Source organism: Hyla sarda, chromosome 1 (genome assembly GCF_029499605.1).
Source record: "Hyla sarda isolate aHylSar1 chromosome 1, aHylSar1.hap1, whole genome shotgun sequence".
Classification (NCBI taxonomy): Eukaryota; Metazoa; Chordata; class Amphibia; order Anura; family Hylidae; genus Hyla; species Hyla sarda.
In genome coordinates this window covers 217,089,138-217,104,038 of record NC_079189.1, presented here as the reverse complement: position 1 = coordinate 217,104,038, position 14,901 = coordinate 217,089,138, and the positions used below count along the sequence as shown (strand labels likewise).

General features: G+C 43.4%; 1 protein-coding gene across 6 annotated transcripts in view; it reads left to right on the top strand.

Annotated features, from left to right (window-relative positions):
- PTPN13 (protein tyrosine phosphatase non-receptor type 13) overlaps positions 1-14,901 on the top strand; it is a 216,891-nt gene that overhangs the window by 85,656 nt on the left and 116,334 nt on the right. For all 6 annotated transcript variants that reach the window (XM_056568746.1, XM_056568744.1, XM_056568745.1 and 3 more), the window contains exons 4-5: positions 10,030-10,095; positions 13,128-13,313. In XM_056568746.1, coding sequence (XP_056424721.1) covers positions 10,030-10,095; positions 13,128-13,313 — 252 coding nt within the window. The remainder of the gene's footprint in view (positions 1-10,029; positions 10,096-13,127; positions 13,314-14,901) is intronic.

Genomic DNA, 14,901 nt, shown 5'->3' with positions numbered 1-14,901 from the left:
TCTGTCCATAAGATTTTTTCCCAGAAGGATTTTGACTTACGTTCATTTTGACAAAATGTAGTCTCTTATGTTTCAGTGGGGTCCTCCTGGGTCTCCTGCCATAGTGTTTCATTTCATTAAAATGTCCCTGAGCCTGTGGAACAGCTTGAATATCTTTGGAACTTGTTTGGGGCTGCTTATTCACGATCTGGACTATCCTACCTTGACACCTTTCATCAATTTTTCTCTTCCATCCACGCTCGGGGAGATTAGCTACATAGCCATGGGTTGCAAACTTCTTGATAATGTTGCGCACTGTGAACAAAGGCAAATTTAGATCTCTGGAGACGGACTTGTAACCTTGAGATTGTTGATATTTTTCCAGAATTTTGGTTCTCAAGTCCTCACAGTTCTCTTCTCCTCTTTCTGTTGTCCATGTTTAGTGTGGCACACAGACACACAATGCAAAGACTAAGTGAACTTCTCTCCTTTTTATCTGCTTTCAGGTGTGATTTTTATATTGCCCGCACCTGCTACTTGCCCCTGGTGAGTTTAGAGGAGCATCACATGCTTGAAACCATCTTATTTTTACACAATTTTGAAAGGGTGCCAATAATTTTGTCCAGATCATTTTTGGAGTTTGGTGTGACATTATGTCCAATTTGCTTTTTTCCTCCCTTTTTTGGTTTAGTTCCAATACACACAAAGGGAATAAACATGTGTATAGCAAAACATGTGTTACTGCAGTCCTTTTCTGGGAGAAATACTTCATTTTCTTGAAAATTTAATGGGTGCCAACATTTACGGCCATGACTGTATTTCCTGCTTGCCCTTGTCTGCTCTAGTTTATCTATTTCAGGTAAAGTGGGCTAGAGAGATCTTGCTTCAGCTGAATGCACAAGGCCTTTTCTTTTCATGTTGCTTAAAGTAATAGTTATTAACCTGAGTCATGCCTGGTTTATAAACAAGGATCTCTTTCTTTTCTCCAGTCCCCCCCCCCCCCAAACAAACTCCTGGTTTCAGCTTTTTTAGACAGTAGAGAACAGGAAAGGGCAATGAGTTTAAAGTGGTACGCAGGTGCAAAAAAAATAAATAAATAAATAAACTGTTGTCAGAAAGTTAAATAGATTTATAAATTACTTCTATTTAAAAATCTTAATCCATCCAGTACTTATCAGCTGCTGTATACGACAGAGGAAGTTGTGTAGTTCTTTCCGGTCTGACCATAGTGCTCTCTGCTGACACCTCTGTCCGTGTCAGGAACTGTCCAGAGCAAAAGAGGTTTGCAATGGGATTTACTCATGCTCTGGAAAAATCCTGTCATGGACAGAGGTGTCAGCAGAGAGCACTTTGGTCAGACTGGAAAGAACTACACAACTTTCTCTGTAGTATTCAGCAGCTGATAAGTACTGGAAGGCTTAAGATTTTTTTTAAATATAAGTAATTTACAAATTGGTGTAACTTTCTGGTACCAGTTGACTTAAAAAAAAAAAAGATCAATGCTTGCACGATAAAATCTGGATGCCCTGGCTCTTTATAGGGGAGTCGATTGTCCCTCCGGAACAAGTTGATTCTCCTGGGTAGGTTGGTTGTCTCTATAGCCGGCATGGAAGGGGGGATATTCCGGGAACGTGTGGAATGAGTGTGAGTGTATGTGCTGTTTATGTCTTTGTTGCGTGTGTCCAAGGCAGCCGGGGTGGTTCTCCTTGTCTGCTTATTTTGTGGGTGGTGATGTGCTGCTCAAGTACTCCTGTGTAGGGCGGTGGGAGGGGGCAGGAGGTATTCTTGTTTGCATTGTATTGTTACTTTATTAAAACTGATGATGATAAATACTGTAAAAAAAAAAAAAAGATCAATGCTTGCAAAAAGCTAACTATATAGCTTAGAGAGCTCGGTTGCATTGTATTTGGAATAGTAAGTCATAGGGGCAAGTTACAAAAACATAGGGGAAATAGTGTTAGGGCCTGGAAAACTCCTTTAAGAAGTGTAGCATCTCAGTGATCTAGTTTGTAAGTGCTTTGTGTAAGAGACGGGGTGGGGGGGGGGGGCTGGCTCATTGTTCACCAGCAAACTGAGTTAAAGGGGTACTCCGGGGAAAAACTTTTTTTTATTTTTTTTTTTATTTTTAAATCAACTGGTGCCAGAAAGTTAAACAGATTTGTAAATTACTTCTATTAAAAAATCTTAATCCTTCCTGTACGTATTAGCTGCTGAATACTACAGCGGAAATTCTTTTCTTTTTGAAACACAGAACAGTCTGCTGACATCACGAGCACAGTGCTCTCTGCTGACATCTCTGTCCATTTTATGAACTGTCCAGAACAGCATATGTTTGCTATGGGGATTTCCTTTTACCCTGGACAGTTCCTAAAAATGGACAGAGATGTCAGCAGAGAGCACTGTGCTCGTGATTCAGCAGACAGCTCTGTGTTTCAAACGGAAAAGAATTTCCACTGTAGTGCAACCTAGGAAAATGTTGACGCTCAAAGATGACACTCATTTTGTATGCTGTTAAAAATAAATAATGAGGCGTAAATCACAGAATTGCAAGACCACCGTCACACACAGGTACAGACACTATATTATGAACTACACTAACTTTACAGCCCCTGTAGCATATTAAAATAAAATTCCTGGAATACCCCTTTAAAGGAGATTGCATCCCACCAGTCAGTGAAACACTGCAATGTATGTCCCTTTTACAACTTCTAAACCTGCGCACTTCTGTTTGTCTGGGTCTACTGGCTGGGATAACATCAAATAACTTGTAAGAACTGCAGTAAGATGCCTAGGCTGTGCTGACACCACATATTTCATACATTTGTTTATGTGACTTGCGTGTATATTTTTTATGTGACTTCCATGCATGTCTGTCATGAGTACTGTTCTGCACAGTGCTCTTTTTGAAGTTTTTTCTAGTAGTCTGAATTGGATGTGCCAAACCAAAACTCAAGCTCCTAGGGATGCTTGGGCACCAGCCTAGGCAAACTCCAGATCACATGCTATCCTCCTTATCCTTCAACAAGCCACTTGTAAACAGAATGTCATGGAGAAACTTAGTGTTGTCTGAAGTACTGTGAAAAGTTACTCCCTCAGGTCTAAGCTCCGAGACTACAACTAAAGCTTTCAATAGCATACACAGAAAGACAAAAAGGTACTGGCACTCACCGCGAGGAAACAGCAGACCGACTTCTATGGCATCTCGGACACAGGGCCGTTAGAAGGAATTTGGGGGCCCCAAGCAAAATGGACATAAAGGCCCCCCCCCCCCTGATGTTCACGCGCATCACGTTCTAGGGCTGGCATCAGGACGTTGTAACGCCGGCCCTTGAATTCTGGGAGTGCAACGTGAGCGAACGTCGATACGAGGCCCCCACATTAGGTGCGGCAGAGTTCCCCCCACATTAGGTGCGGCAGAGTTCCCCCCACATTAGGTGCAGCAGAGTTCCCCCCACATTAGGTGCGGCAGAGTTCCCCCCCCACATTAGGTGCGGCAGAGTTCCCCCCCCCATTAGGTGCGGCAGAGTTCCCCCCCCCATTAGGTGCGGCAGAGTTCCCCCCACATTAGGTGCGGCAGAGTTCCCCCCACATTAGGTGCGGCAGAGTTCCCCCCACATTAGGTGCGGCAGAGTTCCCCCCACATTAGGCATTAGGTGCAGTATATAGTTCCCCCACATTAGGTGCAGTATGTTCCCCCCACAGACATACAGCCTTCAGCCATATACAGTTTATGGCTGGAGGCTGTATGCCTATTTACTGCCCCACTACAGTATTCCGACCACCACTCCGGGGTCATGATCTACTGCTATGGCCGATAGCCTATGATCGTGACCCCGTTGCGGTGGTCGGAATACTGAAGATGACGTGCCGCTGCCCTCTGGTCACTAACCTACCATGCGCGCTCGTCGTCCTCACCGCTCCGCTCTGTTGCCATGGGCGCACGCACGGCACATCAGTGACGTCCCTGCGTGCGCTACTTCCCGTCGACCCCTCCGTTTTTAAAGTTAACGCAGGGCCGGCGGCGGCATACAGATAACCGGGGCATCCTTGTGTCCCGAAATGATTTTTCGGGACACAGGGATGTCCTTAATAGTGATGGGGGGAATTGCCCCGTTGCTACAGGACGGGCAAGCACCGGCTCTGCTCAGGGCCCCAAGCAATCACTTGGTTTGCCTGTCCTGTAGCGACGGGCCTGCTCGGACAGATCCGACTTCAGGCTGACAGCAGGGCGCTCAAAGTGGAGGCGACTGCCGGCAAAGTTTCGCGCAGATCGCGCTTCTTCCGGCCTCGTATGAGGCCGGAAGAAGCGCGATCTGCGCGAAACTTTGCCGGCAGTCGCCTCCACTCTGAGCCCCCTGCTGTCAGCCTGAAGTCGGATCTGTCAGAGATGCCATAGAAGTCGGTCTGCTGTTTCCTCGCAGTGAGTGCCTATACCTTTTTGTCTTTCTATGTATGCTATTGAGTGACTTCGGGTTTCTTGGTTCCCAGCACCTCCGGACCCACAGGCATCAGGACTCCGCGTTGCCACAGTGACAGAACGCTAGCCTCCACAGTACATGCTGACATAATTGGTCTTTCTCTACAGCAGTGCCCTCTAGCTTGTGTTAGTTAGTACAACTAAAGCTTTGTTCACATTGTCAGACCTGTGTCAGCAGCTGCTGTAAATGCACAAAGCCCAACGACTGGACACACAGATCTGCTAAACGTTGGAAGCCTATCCCTATCTCCTTATCTCTGCTTGTACCATAAAGTCAGCTCTCACTCTCAGGATTTGACTGTTATTAGAACATTTGAGTCCTGGAAGTACTTATATTAACCTTTTTAATAGCAAAATTAGAATGTTCCTTCCAACAAAATTGCTTGTGCCTATAATTATATATATAATTGTAAAACACATGGAAAAATCAACCCCATTTCTTATTAAGGGTACGTTCACACATACATGAAATGATCCTGCGCAGATTTGATGCGCAGGCTTTGTAACTACAGATTAGAAGCTGTGCTCACTCATTTAGTTTACATTGAAATCTGCGCATCAAATCTGCGTAGGTGTGAACGTACCCTAAAGCAATTATACTTACGAATTGGGCTCTGCCCTGTCTTCTTGTGGCCTGTAGTTGGCAGTTTTCTTCTGTTTTATTTGAGTGTTCTTGTGTGTTGTATATACCAAATTATTTACATTCTCCTTCCCTTTAACAATTTTGGATAGGCAGTTTGGCACACGTGTTATACAAATGAGTCAGTATTGAAACCGTGAAGAATGTAGTATTATTTTCCTATGCTGTTTGCCAGAAATCTCTGTTCAGCCAACCATAGTTTGCCAGAGGCTGTCTGCGGCCTCAGAAATCATTTCATTGGGCTACTGTGTCTTGACTGTACTGCATGATGACATTTTATTACATTGGACATATTTCATTAGGTTTAACTAGTATAATCTGATTTCTTTTAACAGCATTCATCAGTCTGGGCTGCTGTTTTTCATTTTGGTTCAATAATAATCCCTGTTGTTGTCTACACTTTAAAAATAAAGTACAATAAAAAGAAAGCATCCCATCGGCATAAAGCAGTAGTAGATATGTCTTAATAACCAGACCTCAGGCACTGCTTTTACGTTACACATTGAGCGTAGGAATGGGAATTACTATGTATTTTGTATGTTGATTAGAAGACTACGCAAACATTTTTGAAGACCCAGGGATGGGACCTTTCATAGAGAGACCTTTACACATTGCTGGATCACTCATGCAGACGTTCACTTTCATTGTTGTTGATAGTAAATGATACTGGTGCACCTGTATAATGGTTAAACACCAGTTTATGATATACTGAGCTTCAACATTAACCACATTTTACCCTCAGGCATTGAAAGTGTTACCTAGCTAGAGAAAATCTTTTGAAGCCCAAATTTCAAAGGAGAAACCTACAATAGATAGATAAACAAAGAGTCCATTTCTGGTCTCTGATGTTGTCTACGCAACACCTTTATCTTATCAGAAGGAGGTGACTACTCAAAATATACAGACATCAATCACAGTAGATTCTAATCTCAGCAGTCTACTAAAGCTTCTGACTGAACACCGAATGATGAAGAACTCAACCTTCTTATATGCTGAATATATATTCCATCATGTTAAAGGAGAACTCCGGGATGTACAACTTACCCCCTATAATAAGGATAGGGGATAAGTGTTAGATCGCAGGGGGTCAGACCGCTGGGGCCCCCTTGATCTGCCGAATGGATCCCCAGCTCCCTGCATGAAAAAAGCTTTTTCGACCACAGCACGACGGTGCGGTCGACACGCCCTCTGTGGCAGAGCCAGAGATTGCCGAATCTTTGATGGCTGAAAAGTTCTGTTTTCCTTTCATCAGACCAGACCTCCTTCCTCCATACATTTTGGGAGTCTCCCACATGCCTTTTTGCAAACAATGTGCCTTTTTGTTTTTAGCTGAAAGTAATGGCTTTCTTCTGGCCCCTCTGCCATAAAGCTCAACTCTATGTAGCGTATGGCTTATTGTCGTCCTATGTACAGATAATCCAGTCTCTGCTGTGGAACTCTGCAGCTCCTCCAGGGTTACCTTAGGTCTCTGTGCTGCCTCTCTAATTAATGCCCTTCTTGCCCAGTCCGTGAGTTTCAGTGGGCGACTGTCTCTTGGCAGGTTTGCTGTTGTGCCATGTTCTTTCCATTTGGTTATGATAGATTTGATGGTTCTCCTGGGGATCATCAAAGATTTGGATATTTTTTTTATAACCCTGACTTGTACTTCTCAACAACATTGTCCCTTGTTTGGAGAGTTCCTTGGTCTTCATGGCAGTGTTTGGTTACTGATGCCTCTTGCCTAGGTGTTGCAGCCTCTGGAAGCCTTTCAAAAAAGTTGTGTATATGTAATGACAGATCATGTGACACTTAGATTGCACACAGGTGGACATCATTTCACTAATTATGCGACTTCTGAAGGTAATTTGTTGCACCAGAGCTTTTTATGGGCTTCCTAATAAAGGGGGGGGGGGGGGAAATACATACGCACATGCCAATTTTCTGTTTTCTATTTCTAAACAATAGTTTTATTTATATATTTTTCTCATTTCACTTCACAAACTTAGACTATTGTGTTCTGATCCATCACATAAAATTCAAAACTTTGAACCTAAGGCTGTAATGTACCAAAATCCGAAAGAAGTCAAGGGGGTGAATACTTTTGCAAGGCACTGTATACAAGTCAGGGGTCTCAATTTGGTGGCTCTTCAGATGTTGTATAACTTCAACTCCCAGCATTCCCAACAGCCATAAGCTGCAGTAAATGGCTGTCCAGGCATGCTGGGAGTTGAAGTTTTGCAACATCTGGAGGGCTGCCAGTTTAAGACCCCTGCTGTAGGTCACAACAGTGCTGCTGACTACATACAGTCAAGGCATCAGAACGTCAGTGAAATGAAACGGTGTCAGTGTAGACAGAGCCATGTCTTGTCTTTGTCATGTATTAAAGGGAAACTCCAGTGGTAAACTTTTTTTTTTTTTTTTAAATCAACTGGTACCAGAAAGTTAAACAGATTTGTAAATGACTTCTATTAAAAAATCTTTACCCTTCCAGTACTTTTTAGCAGTTGTATGCTACAGAGGAAATTCTATACTTTTTGAATTTCTTTTTTGTCTTTTCCACAGTGCTCTCTGTCGACTCCTGCTGCCCGTATCAGGAACTGTCCAGAGCAGCATAGGTTTGCAATGGGGATTTTCTCCTTCTCTGGACAGTTCCTGATACTGGCAGCAGGTGTCAGCAGAGAGCACTGTGGAAAAGACAAAAAAAGAAATTCAAAAAGTAAATTATCTCTGTAGCATTCAGCTGCTAATAAGAACTGGAAGGGTAAAGATTTTTTAATAGAAGTCATTTACAAATCTGTTTAACTTTCTGACACCAGTTGATTTAAAAAAAAAAAAAAAAAAAAAAAAAAGTTTTCCACCGGAGTACCCCTTTAAAATTAAATAACTGTACACGTACAAGTAAATGCACAGAAATTCTAGAGAGCTGAAACTTGGGTGAATAACGAAAGTTGCTGAAAAATAGCACACATTGTAAAATTGCTTTCCCTTTCTAAAGAAATAAGCCATGGCCTTTGTGTTTCCCATGATTCCTGTGCTATAGAAGATTATTCATGATATATTTACTGTATGCCTTTTATCCTGAACCTAAAATAATGGGTAAAGCGATTTCAGCAATTGCATCATGAGGCTGAGTTGGGAATCCTCTCATCTGCATGGAATGTTAATCTTGTGTTATCCTACTGTTTGTGTAACGGAGTCCGCTCTGTTTCATCAGTCTTTGACTTCCTGCACACTATTTCATTTGGGCTGTATTTGTATTGCATTATTCGTGGCTGTATAGGGAATGTATGCAATCCTACTTATTTGTAGCTTCAGTCTGTAGAACACGATGAGAGGTTTGGCCATTAATGTCATTTACTATATATATTGGGGAGGATTTATTTATATATTTTTTTCGACTGCCTAGTCTGAATATACAGTCGGAGATTTAGACTTTTTTATTAAATCCGATTTATCAATCTGTCTGTTTAGCCCATAACAACCAATCACAGCTCAAATTATATATTTTAACAAGCTCCGATAAAGTGAAAGCTAATACGTGATTGGTTGCTATGGGCAAAACCAGACAGTTTTTGTCACATACAGATTTTATTTGTTATATAGTTTACTGTTGTGTTACCCATTTTTAGTAAAAAAAAGAAAAATGTCACATTTCAGAGTAGAGTTAGAATGTTGTGCTATATCTATCTGTCTATATACTTGGGATTGCTTTTGTTGAGTCAAAATACTTTCTCTTGTTTATTGTGGTGACACTATATGATCTGTTTATTTGCTTTATTTTTTGGCAAACCTTAATAAAATTGTTATTTAAAAAAAAAAAAATACTTTCTGTCATCAAAACCAGGCCTACAGCAGCAAATGAGTGTAATCTGACTTGTGGTCAGGTGCATTGAAAGGTTTGCAAGAAAAATAAAACAAAACAGCAATAAAAGAATATAGTTCCTATACATAAAACACCCCTTACTACCAGCATGCAGAGATTTTCTCTGCCAGGTTACCACAAAATACATCCAGCAACTTTTTACTTACATTTGTCCATTTGTCTCTCACACAGACAGGCTTTCTATATCCCCAGCCTGGAAAAAGTACTGAAAAATGGGGGGGAAAGTTTTTTTCTTTTTTTTTTGTTCCCCCCCCCCCCCCATCACAGATAATGTTCTTCTCCCCCCCCCATCACAGATAATGTTCTTCCCCAGTCACAGATAATGTTCTCCCCCCCCCCCCCGTCACAGATAATGTTCTTCAAAGGCACAGATAATGTTCTCTCCTCCATCACAGATAATGTTCTCTCCTCCATCACAGATAATGTTCCTCCCAGGCACAGATAATGTTCTCTCCTCCATCACAGATAATGTTCTTCCCAGGCACAGATAATGTTCTCTCCTCCATCACAGATAATGTTCTTTCCAGGCACAGATAATGTTCTCCCCATCACAGATAATGTTCTCCCCATCACAGATAATGTTCTCCCCATCACAGATAATGTTCTCTCCCCATCACAGATAATGTTCTTCCCCCGTCACAGAAAATGTTCTTCCCCCGTCACAGAAAATGTTCTTCCCCCGTCACAGAAAATGTTCTTCCCCCGTCACAGATAATGTTCTTCCCCCGTCACAGATAATGTTTTCCTATTTTCTGAGGATGGCTGACTAGTTCATTGGTTTTTCTTTTCTTTATCCCAGTAAAATGGTGAGGCTGTGCACTTTACCAGCTTATAACTCACAATTGCAGCGGGTCTCAGGACTGACACCAGGTGCAATTACTTTGTTAAGCATTTTTTCAAATGACGGTGACACTTAATATAATTAACTAAATTAAATATTTTTCTTTTATATATGTGTGCTGTTTACATATCTTATGTCTGAATTATTGGTACTTGCTGTAAAAATGGAAGGCACATTTATAACTTTTTGTATGTGTAATGATATTTCTGTTTGTTTTTTTTCCTCTACAGATTCACATTTATTCTCTTGGGATGACCTTGTACTGGGGAGCAGACTATAATGTACCTCAGAGTCAGGTAAATGTCCAATTAGAGATGTCACAGCTTTCAAAACAACCTTAACATGATCTGCAGGAAGAATGTAGAGTCCATTGTTTACTGTAAGCAGCTAAGGCTGCTTTCACACTATGAAGTTCACCTGTTAATAAACATGCGTTATTATGTATTGTTAACGGACGTTTAATAACGGGTGAAGTAACGGATGCTAACGGCTAAATAATGTCTGTCCAAATAACGGGCATATTCAAGGCCCGTTATAACATCCGTCATGTACGGACGTTTTAACACCTCTGCCTACAGACTCCCACAGCCAGGACTACTACCACTCCCATCATGGAACAGACTTGTTTCCATGATGGGAGTAGTAGTTCCCCAGCTGTGGGAGTCTGCTGGTAGCTGGGAAGGTTACATTAGTGTTTGTACTACTACCCCCATCATGTAACAGAGTCTGTTCCATGATGGGGGTTGTAGTACAGGGGGCTGAGGGATTGATCGTATCGGGTCTCACTTCTGACACCCTATCAGATCAGAAGTTATTAAGCAGGGAAGTGGGCGGCATGCTCCGCAACCCTGCGATGTACACAATGTACTTTTTACCTTCATTTTTAAATTCCCTGCTGGGAGCCCTGAATGGCCGGTACTGAGGAGCCATTCAGGGATCCCAGCGGGGTTTTTAAAATGGACAATGTGAGGGGACATAAGTGTATTAAAATGTTGTGGGGGGGGGGGGGGCATAGAGCGCTATATATCTAGGCCCCCCCAGCGCATTAATAAAAATATGACCCCCGCCAGCGCATTTATATGTATACATCTATACCCCCCGCCAGCGCATAATGTGATCCCGTCGGTGCATTTGTCTTAATTTTCCATTGCAGCGCTATATGTGAATGGTATATCTATCGGAACGCATCCAGCAGCCGCCGGCCAGATGATACTGACAGATATACTATTCATTCATAGTGCCGGTGGCTGCATATGTATATAGTATATAGATGTGCAGGGGGGGGCAGACATATAGCGTTATCTGCCCTCCACATATGCAGCCGCCGCTCTATGAATGTATATACTGTGTATATAGTATATCTGTCAGCATTATCGGCCGGGCGGCTGCTGGATGCGTTTTGATAGATATACCATTCACATATAGCGCATTTGTTTGTCAGCAGCGCATCCAGCAGCCGCCTGGCCGATGATGCTGACAGATATACTATTTATTCATAGCGCGGCGGCTGCATATGTAATGTGTATAGAAGCGCTGTGGGGGGCTCATAACGCTATATGTCTGCCCCCCGGTACATCTATATACATATGCAGCTGCCGCCGCTCTATGAATGCATAGTATATCTATCAGGATCATCTGGCTGGCGGCTGCTGGATGAAAAATATACCATTCACATATAGCGCTGCAAATGCGCCGGCGGGGTCACATTATGCGCTGGCGGGGGTCATATTTTTATTAATGAGCTGGTGGGGGTATATATTATTATTAATGCGCTGGCGGGAGGCATATTATAAATGCGCTGGGGGGCTAGATATATAGCGCACTAGGCCCCCCCCCCCCCCCACACACGTGTGCACACACATAATATAATGGAGAGGAGTATGCATGCACTATTTCTCCCGTTACTTTCTCCCGTCACAAAATAACATCCGTTATTAATAACTGGCTATGACGGGTTAAAACGGATACTGTAAAAATTCCAAAGACAATAATGCAGCTGTCTGCTGGCACTATGCGCTGCTAATAGATATACTTTTCATACATAGTGCTGCGGTGGCATATGTATATAGATGCGCTGGGGGCAGACATATAGCGTTATCGGCCCCTCACAGCGCTTCAGCACTGTGTATGAAAAGTATTTCTATCAGCAGCTTCGGGCCGCCGGCTGCTGGCACTATGCGCTGCCGATAGAAATACTTTTCATTCATAGCGCTGCGGTAGCGTAATATGAGAAATGTGCTGCCGGGGGTATATATATATATATATATATATATATATATATATATATATATATGCACTGGCGGGGGTCATATGTTTTTATTAATGCTCTGCGGGAGGGGGGGGGGTATATGTATAAATGCGCTGGCGGGGTCATATCTTTATTAATGCGCTGCAGGGGGTATATAAAAAATGCGCTATATAGGCTATATGTCTGACCCCCCTACAGCGCTATACATCTTGCCCCCCACAGCACTTTTAATATATGGCCCCTGCTGCAACTTACCATGTTCATTTAAAGAACCCCGCTGAGAACCCTGAATGGCTCCTCGGTACTGGCCGTTCAGGGCTCCCCCCAGGATTTAAAAATGAAAGTTAAAACACACGATACATCGTAGGGTTGCGGAGCATCCCACCTGATCCCCTGCTTAATAACTTCAAATCGCATTGGGTCTCAGAAGTGAAACCTGGTGCGATCAATCCCTCAGCCCCTGTACTAGTAGTACAAACACTAATGTAGCCTCCTCAGCTGTCTGCAGGCTCCCGCAGCCAGGGAATTACTACTCCATCGTGGAAACAAGTCTGTTCTATGATGGGAGTAGTATTAGTCCCTCAGCACTGCAGGAGTCTGCTGATGTCACCTCTTCTGAGCATGCTCAGAAGTAATAACGGATGTTATAAACCGGGGGGCAAATGGATGACATAAAGGCTCATCCGTTTGCCATAGACTTCAATGTTCAAAATAACAGCCGTTAATTTACCCGTTTCTTGTGACGGAAGAAAAAAAAGTGCATGTACCGTTATTTCTTCGTCACAACTAACATCCGTTATTCATGACGGGCTAGAACGGTTCATAACGGATAATAAAAAAATCCCATAGACTTGAATAGGATTGTGTAACAGCCGTTTAACAAGGTCTTTCTAACGGACGTTTGCAACAGATCTTTTAACTGAACAACTTTATAGTGTGAAAGGGGCCTTAGGTGGTATCTAGCAATGGATGACTTTGGTCTGATGTGATGACCATCTTAAGTTGTTGTTGGTGTGTTCTTTGGTGTTTCTGCATTTGCATCAATTAAGTAATTTTGTGTGCATGTTTTGTTTTTTGCAGCCTATCAAACTTGGGGAACGTCTGAACAGTATTTTGCTGGATATGTGTGATGACAATTGTATCACAAGACTGACTACACGCACTGTTTTAGATGGTTGCAGTGCCTACATTCGCAACAGCAACTGTGCACCTTCCTTTTATTACATCAAGCAGCTGGTAAAGCTAGTACTTGGCAGCTTAACCTGGGTGAGTTTATTTTTTTAATTTTTTTAAACATTGGATAAACAAAGAAGGGGACATGTAAGGTCTTAATCAGGATTTGGGTAGGAGTCTTAATAGTGCAGGTTTATTTCAATATTTCTTAATTTTTTTTGCAAAAAATTTAGATATTAGAAAGGTTTTACATTTTTATTCTGTTAAAAAAAAGCTATCTCCGGCAGCTCTATAAAGAATTAATGGAGTGACGCATGTGTGTTCATCGATCTATTATGATGGGAGATTCTGGTCCCTGTTCTCGAGATCGTTGGAGGTTCCAGCAGTCAAAACCGCCCAGTGTCAGACACTTATCCCCAATTCTATGGATAGGAGATAAGTTGTTATGATGGGACAACTCCTTTTTATCATCTGCACATTCCGAAATCGTATAACACGCACTTTTTAGGCTAAAATTTTTAGCTTAAAGTCTACCTGCGTGTTATACGCCGATAAGCCGCTGCAGTTCAATGATTTAAAGCGGCGCTTTAAATCAATGAACTGCAGCGGCTTTGCAGGTGCAGAGACCTGCCGTTGCTGCCGGCTTCTCTGTCCCTGCCTGTCCTGGGATCTAGAGCCCTGCTGCCGGCCCTTCTCTCTCCCTGGCTATCGGTGCCGCTGCCCCTTCTCTCCCCCTGGCTATCGGTGCCGCTGCCCCATTGCCGGCGCCAATAGCCAGGGGGAGAGAAGCGGCGTCGGCAATGGGGCAGCGGCGCCAACAGACAGGGGAAGAGAAGGGGCAGCGGCACCCATTGCCGGTGCTGCTGCCCCGTTGCCTCCCCCATTCCCGATTGTATAATTACCTGTTGCCGTGGTCGGGTCCGCGCTGCTTCAGGCCTCCGGTGTGTGTCCCCTGCGTCGTTGCTCTGTGCTGCAAGACGCAATGACGTCACTCGTCATTGCGCCGCGCCGTGCATAGCAACACCGCAGGGGATGCACACCGGAGGCCTGAAGCAGCGTGGACCCGACCCCGGCAACAGGTAATTATACAACCGGGGATGGAGGAGGCAACTGGGCAGCGGCGCAGATAGCCAGCCGGAGAGAAGCGGCGGCAGCAGGGCTCTAGACCCCAGGAAAGGCAGGGGGAGAGAAGCGGGCAGCGACGGCCTCTCTCCCCCGCCTTTCCTGGGGGCTTCTGCGGGGTCAGAAACTATTTTTACCCAAATATCCTTGGTAAAATGAGAGTGCGTGTTATAGGTCGGTGCGTGGTATACCCCGATAAATACGGTAAGTTATACTTATCCATGCCTTAATTCTTGGGATACTTACAGTATAGCTTAAAGGGGTACTCCGGTGGAAAGCTTTTTTTTTTTTTAAATCAACTGGTGCCAAAAAGTTAAACAGATTTGTAAATCACTTCTAAAAAAAATCTTAATCCTTCCAGTACTTATTAGCTGCTGTATACTACAGAGGAAATTATTTTCTTTTTGGATTAATTTTCTGTCTGTCCACAGTGCTCTCTACTGACACCTCTGTCCTTTTTACGAACTGTCCAAAGTAGCATATGTTTGCTATGGGGATTTTCTCCTGCTCTGGACATTTCTTGACATTGACAAAGGTGTCAGCAGAGAGCACTCTGGTC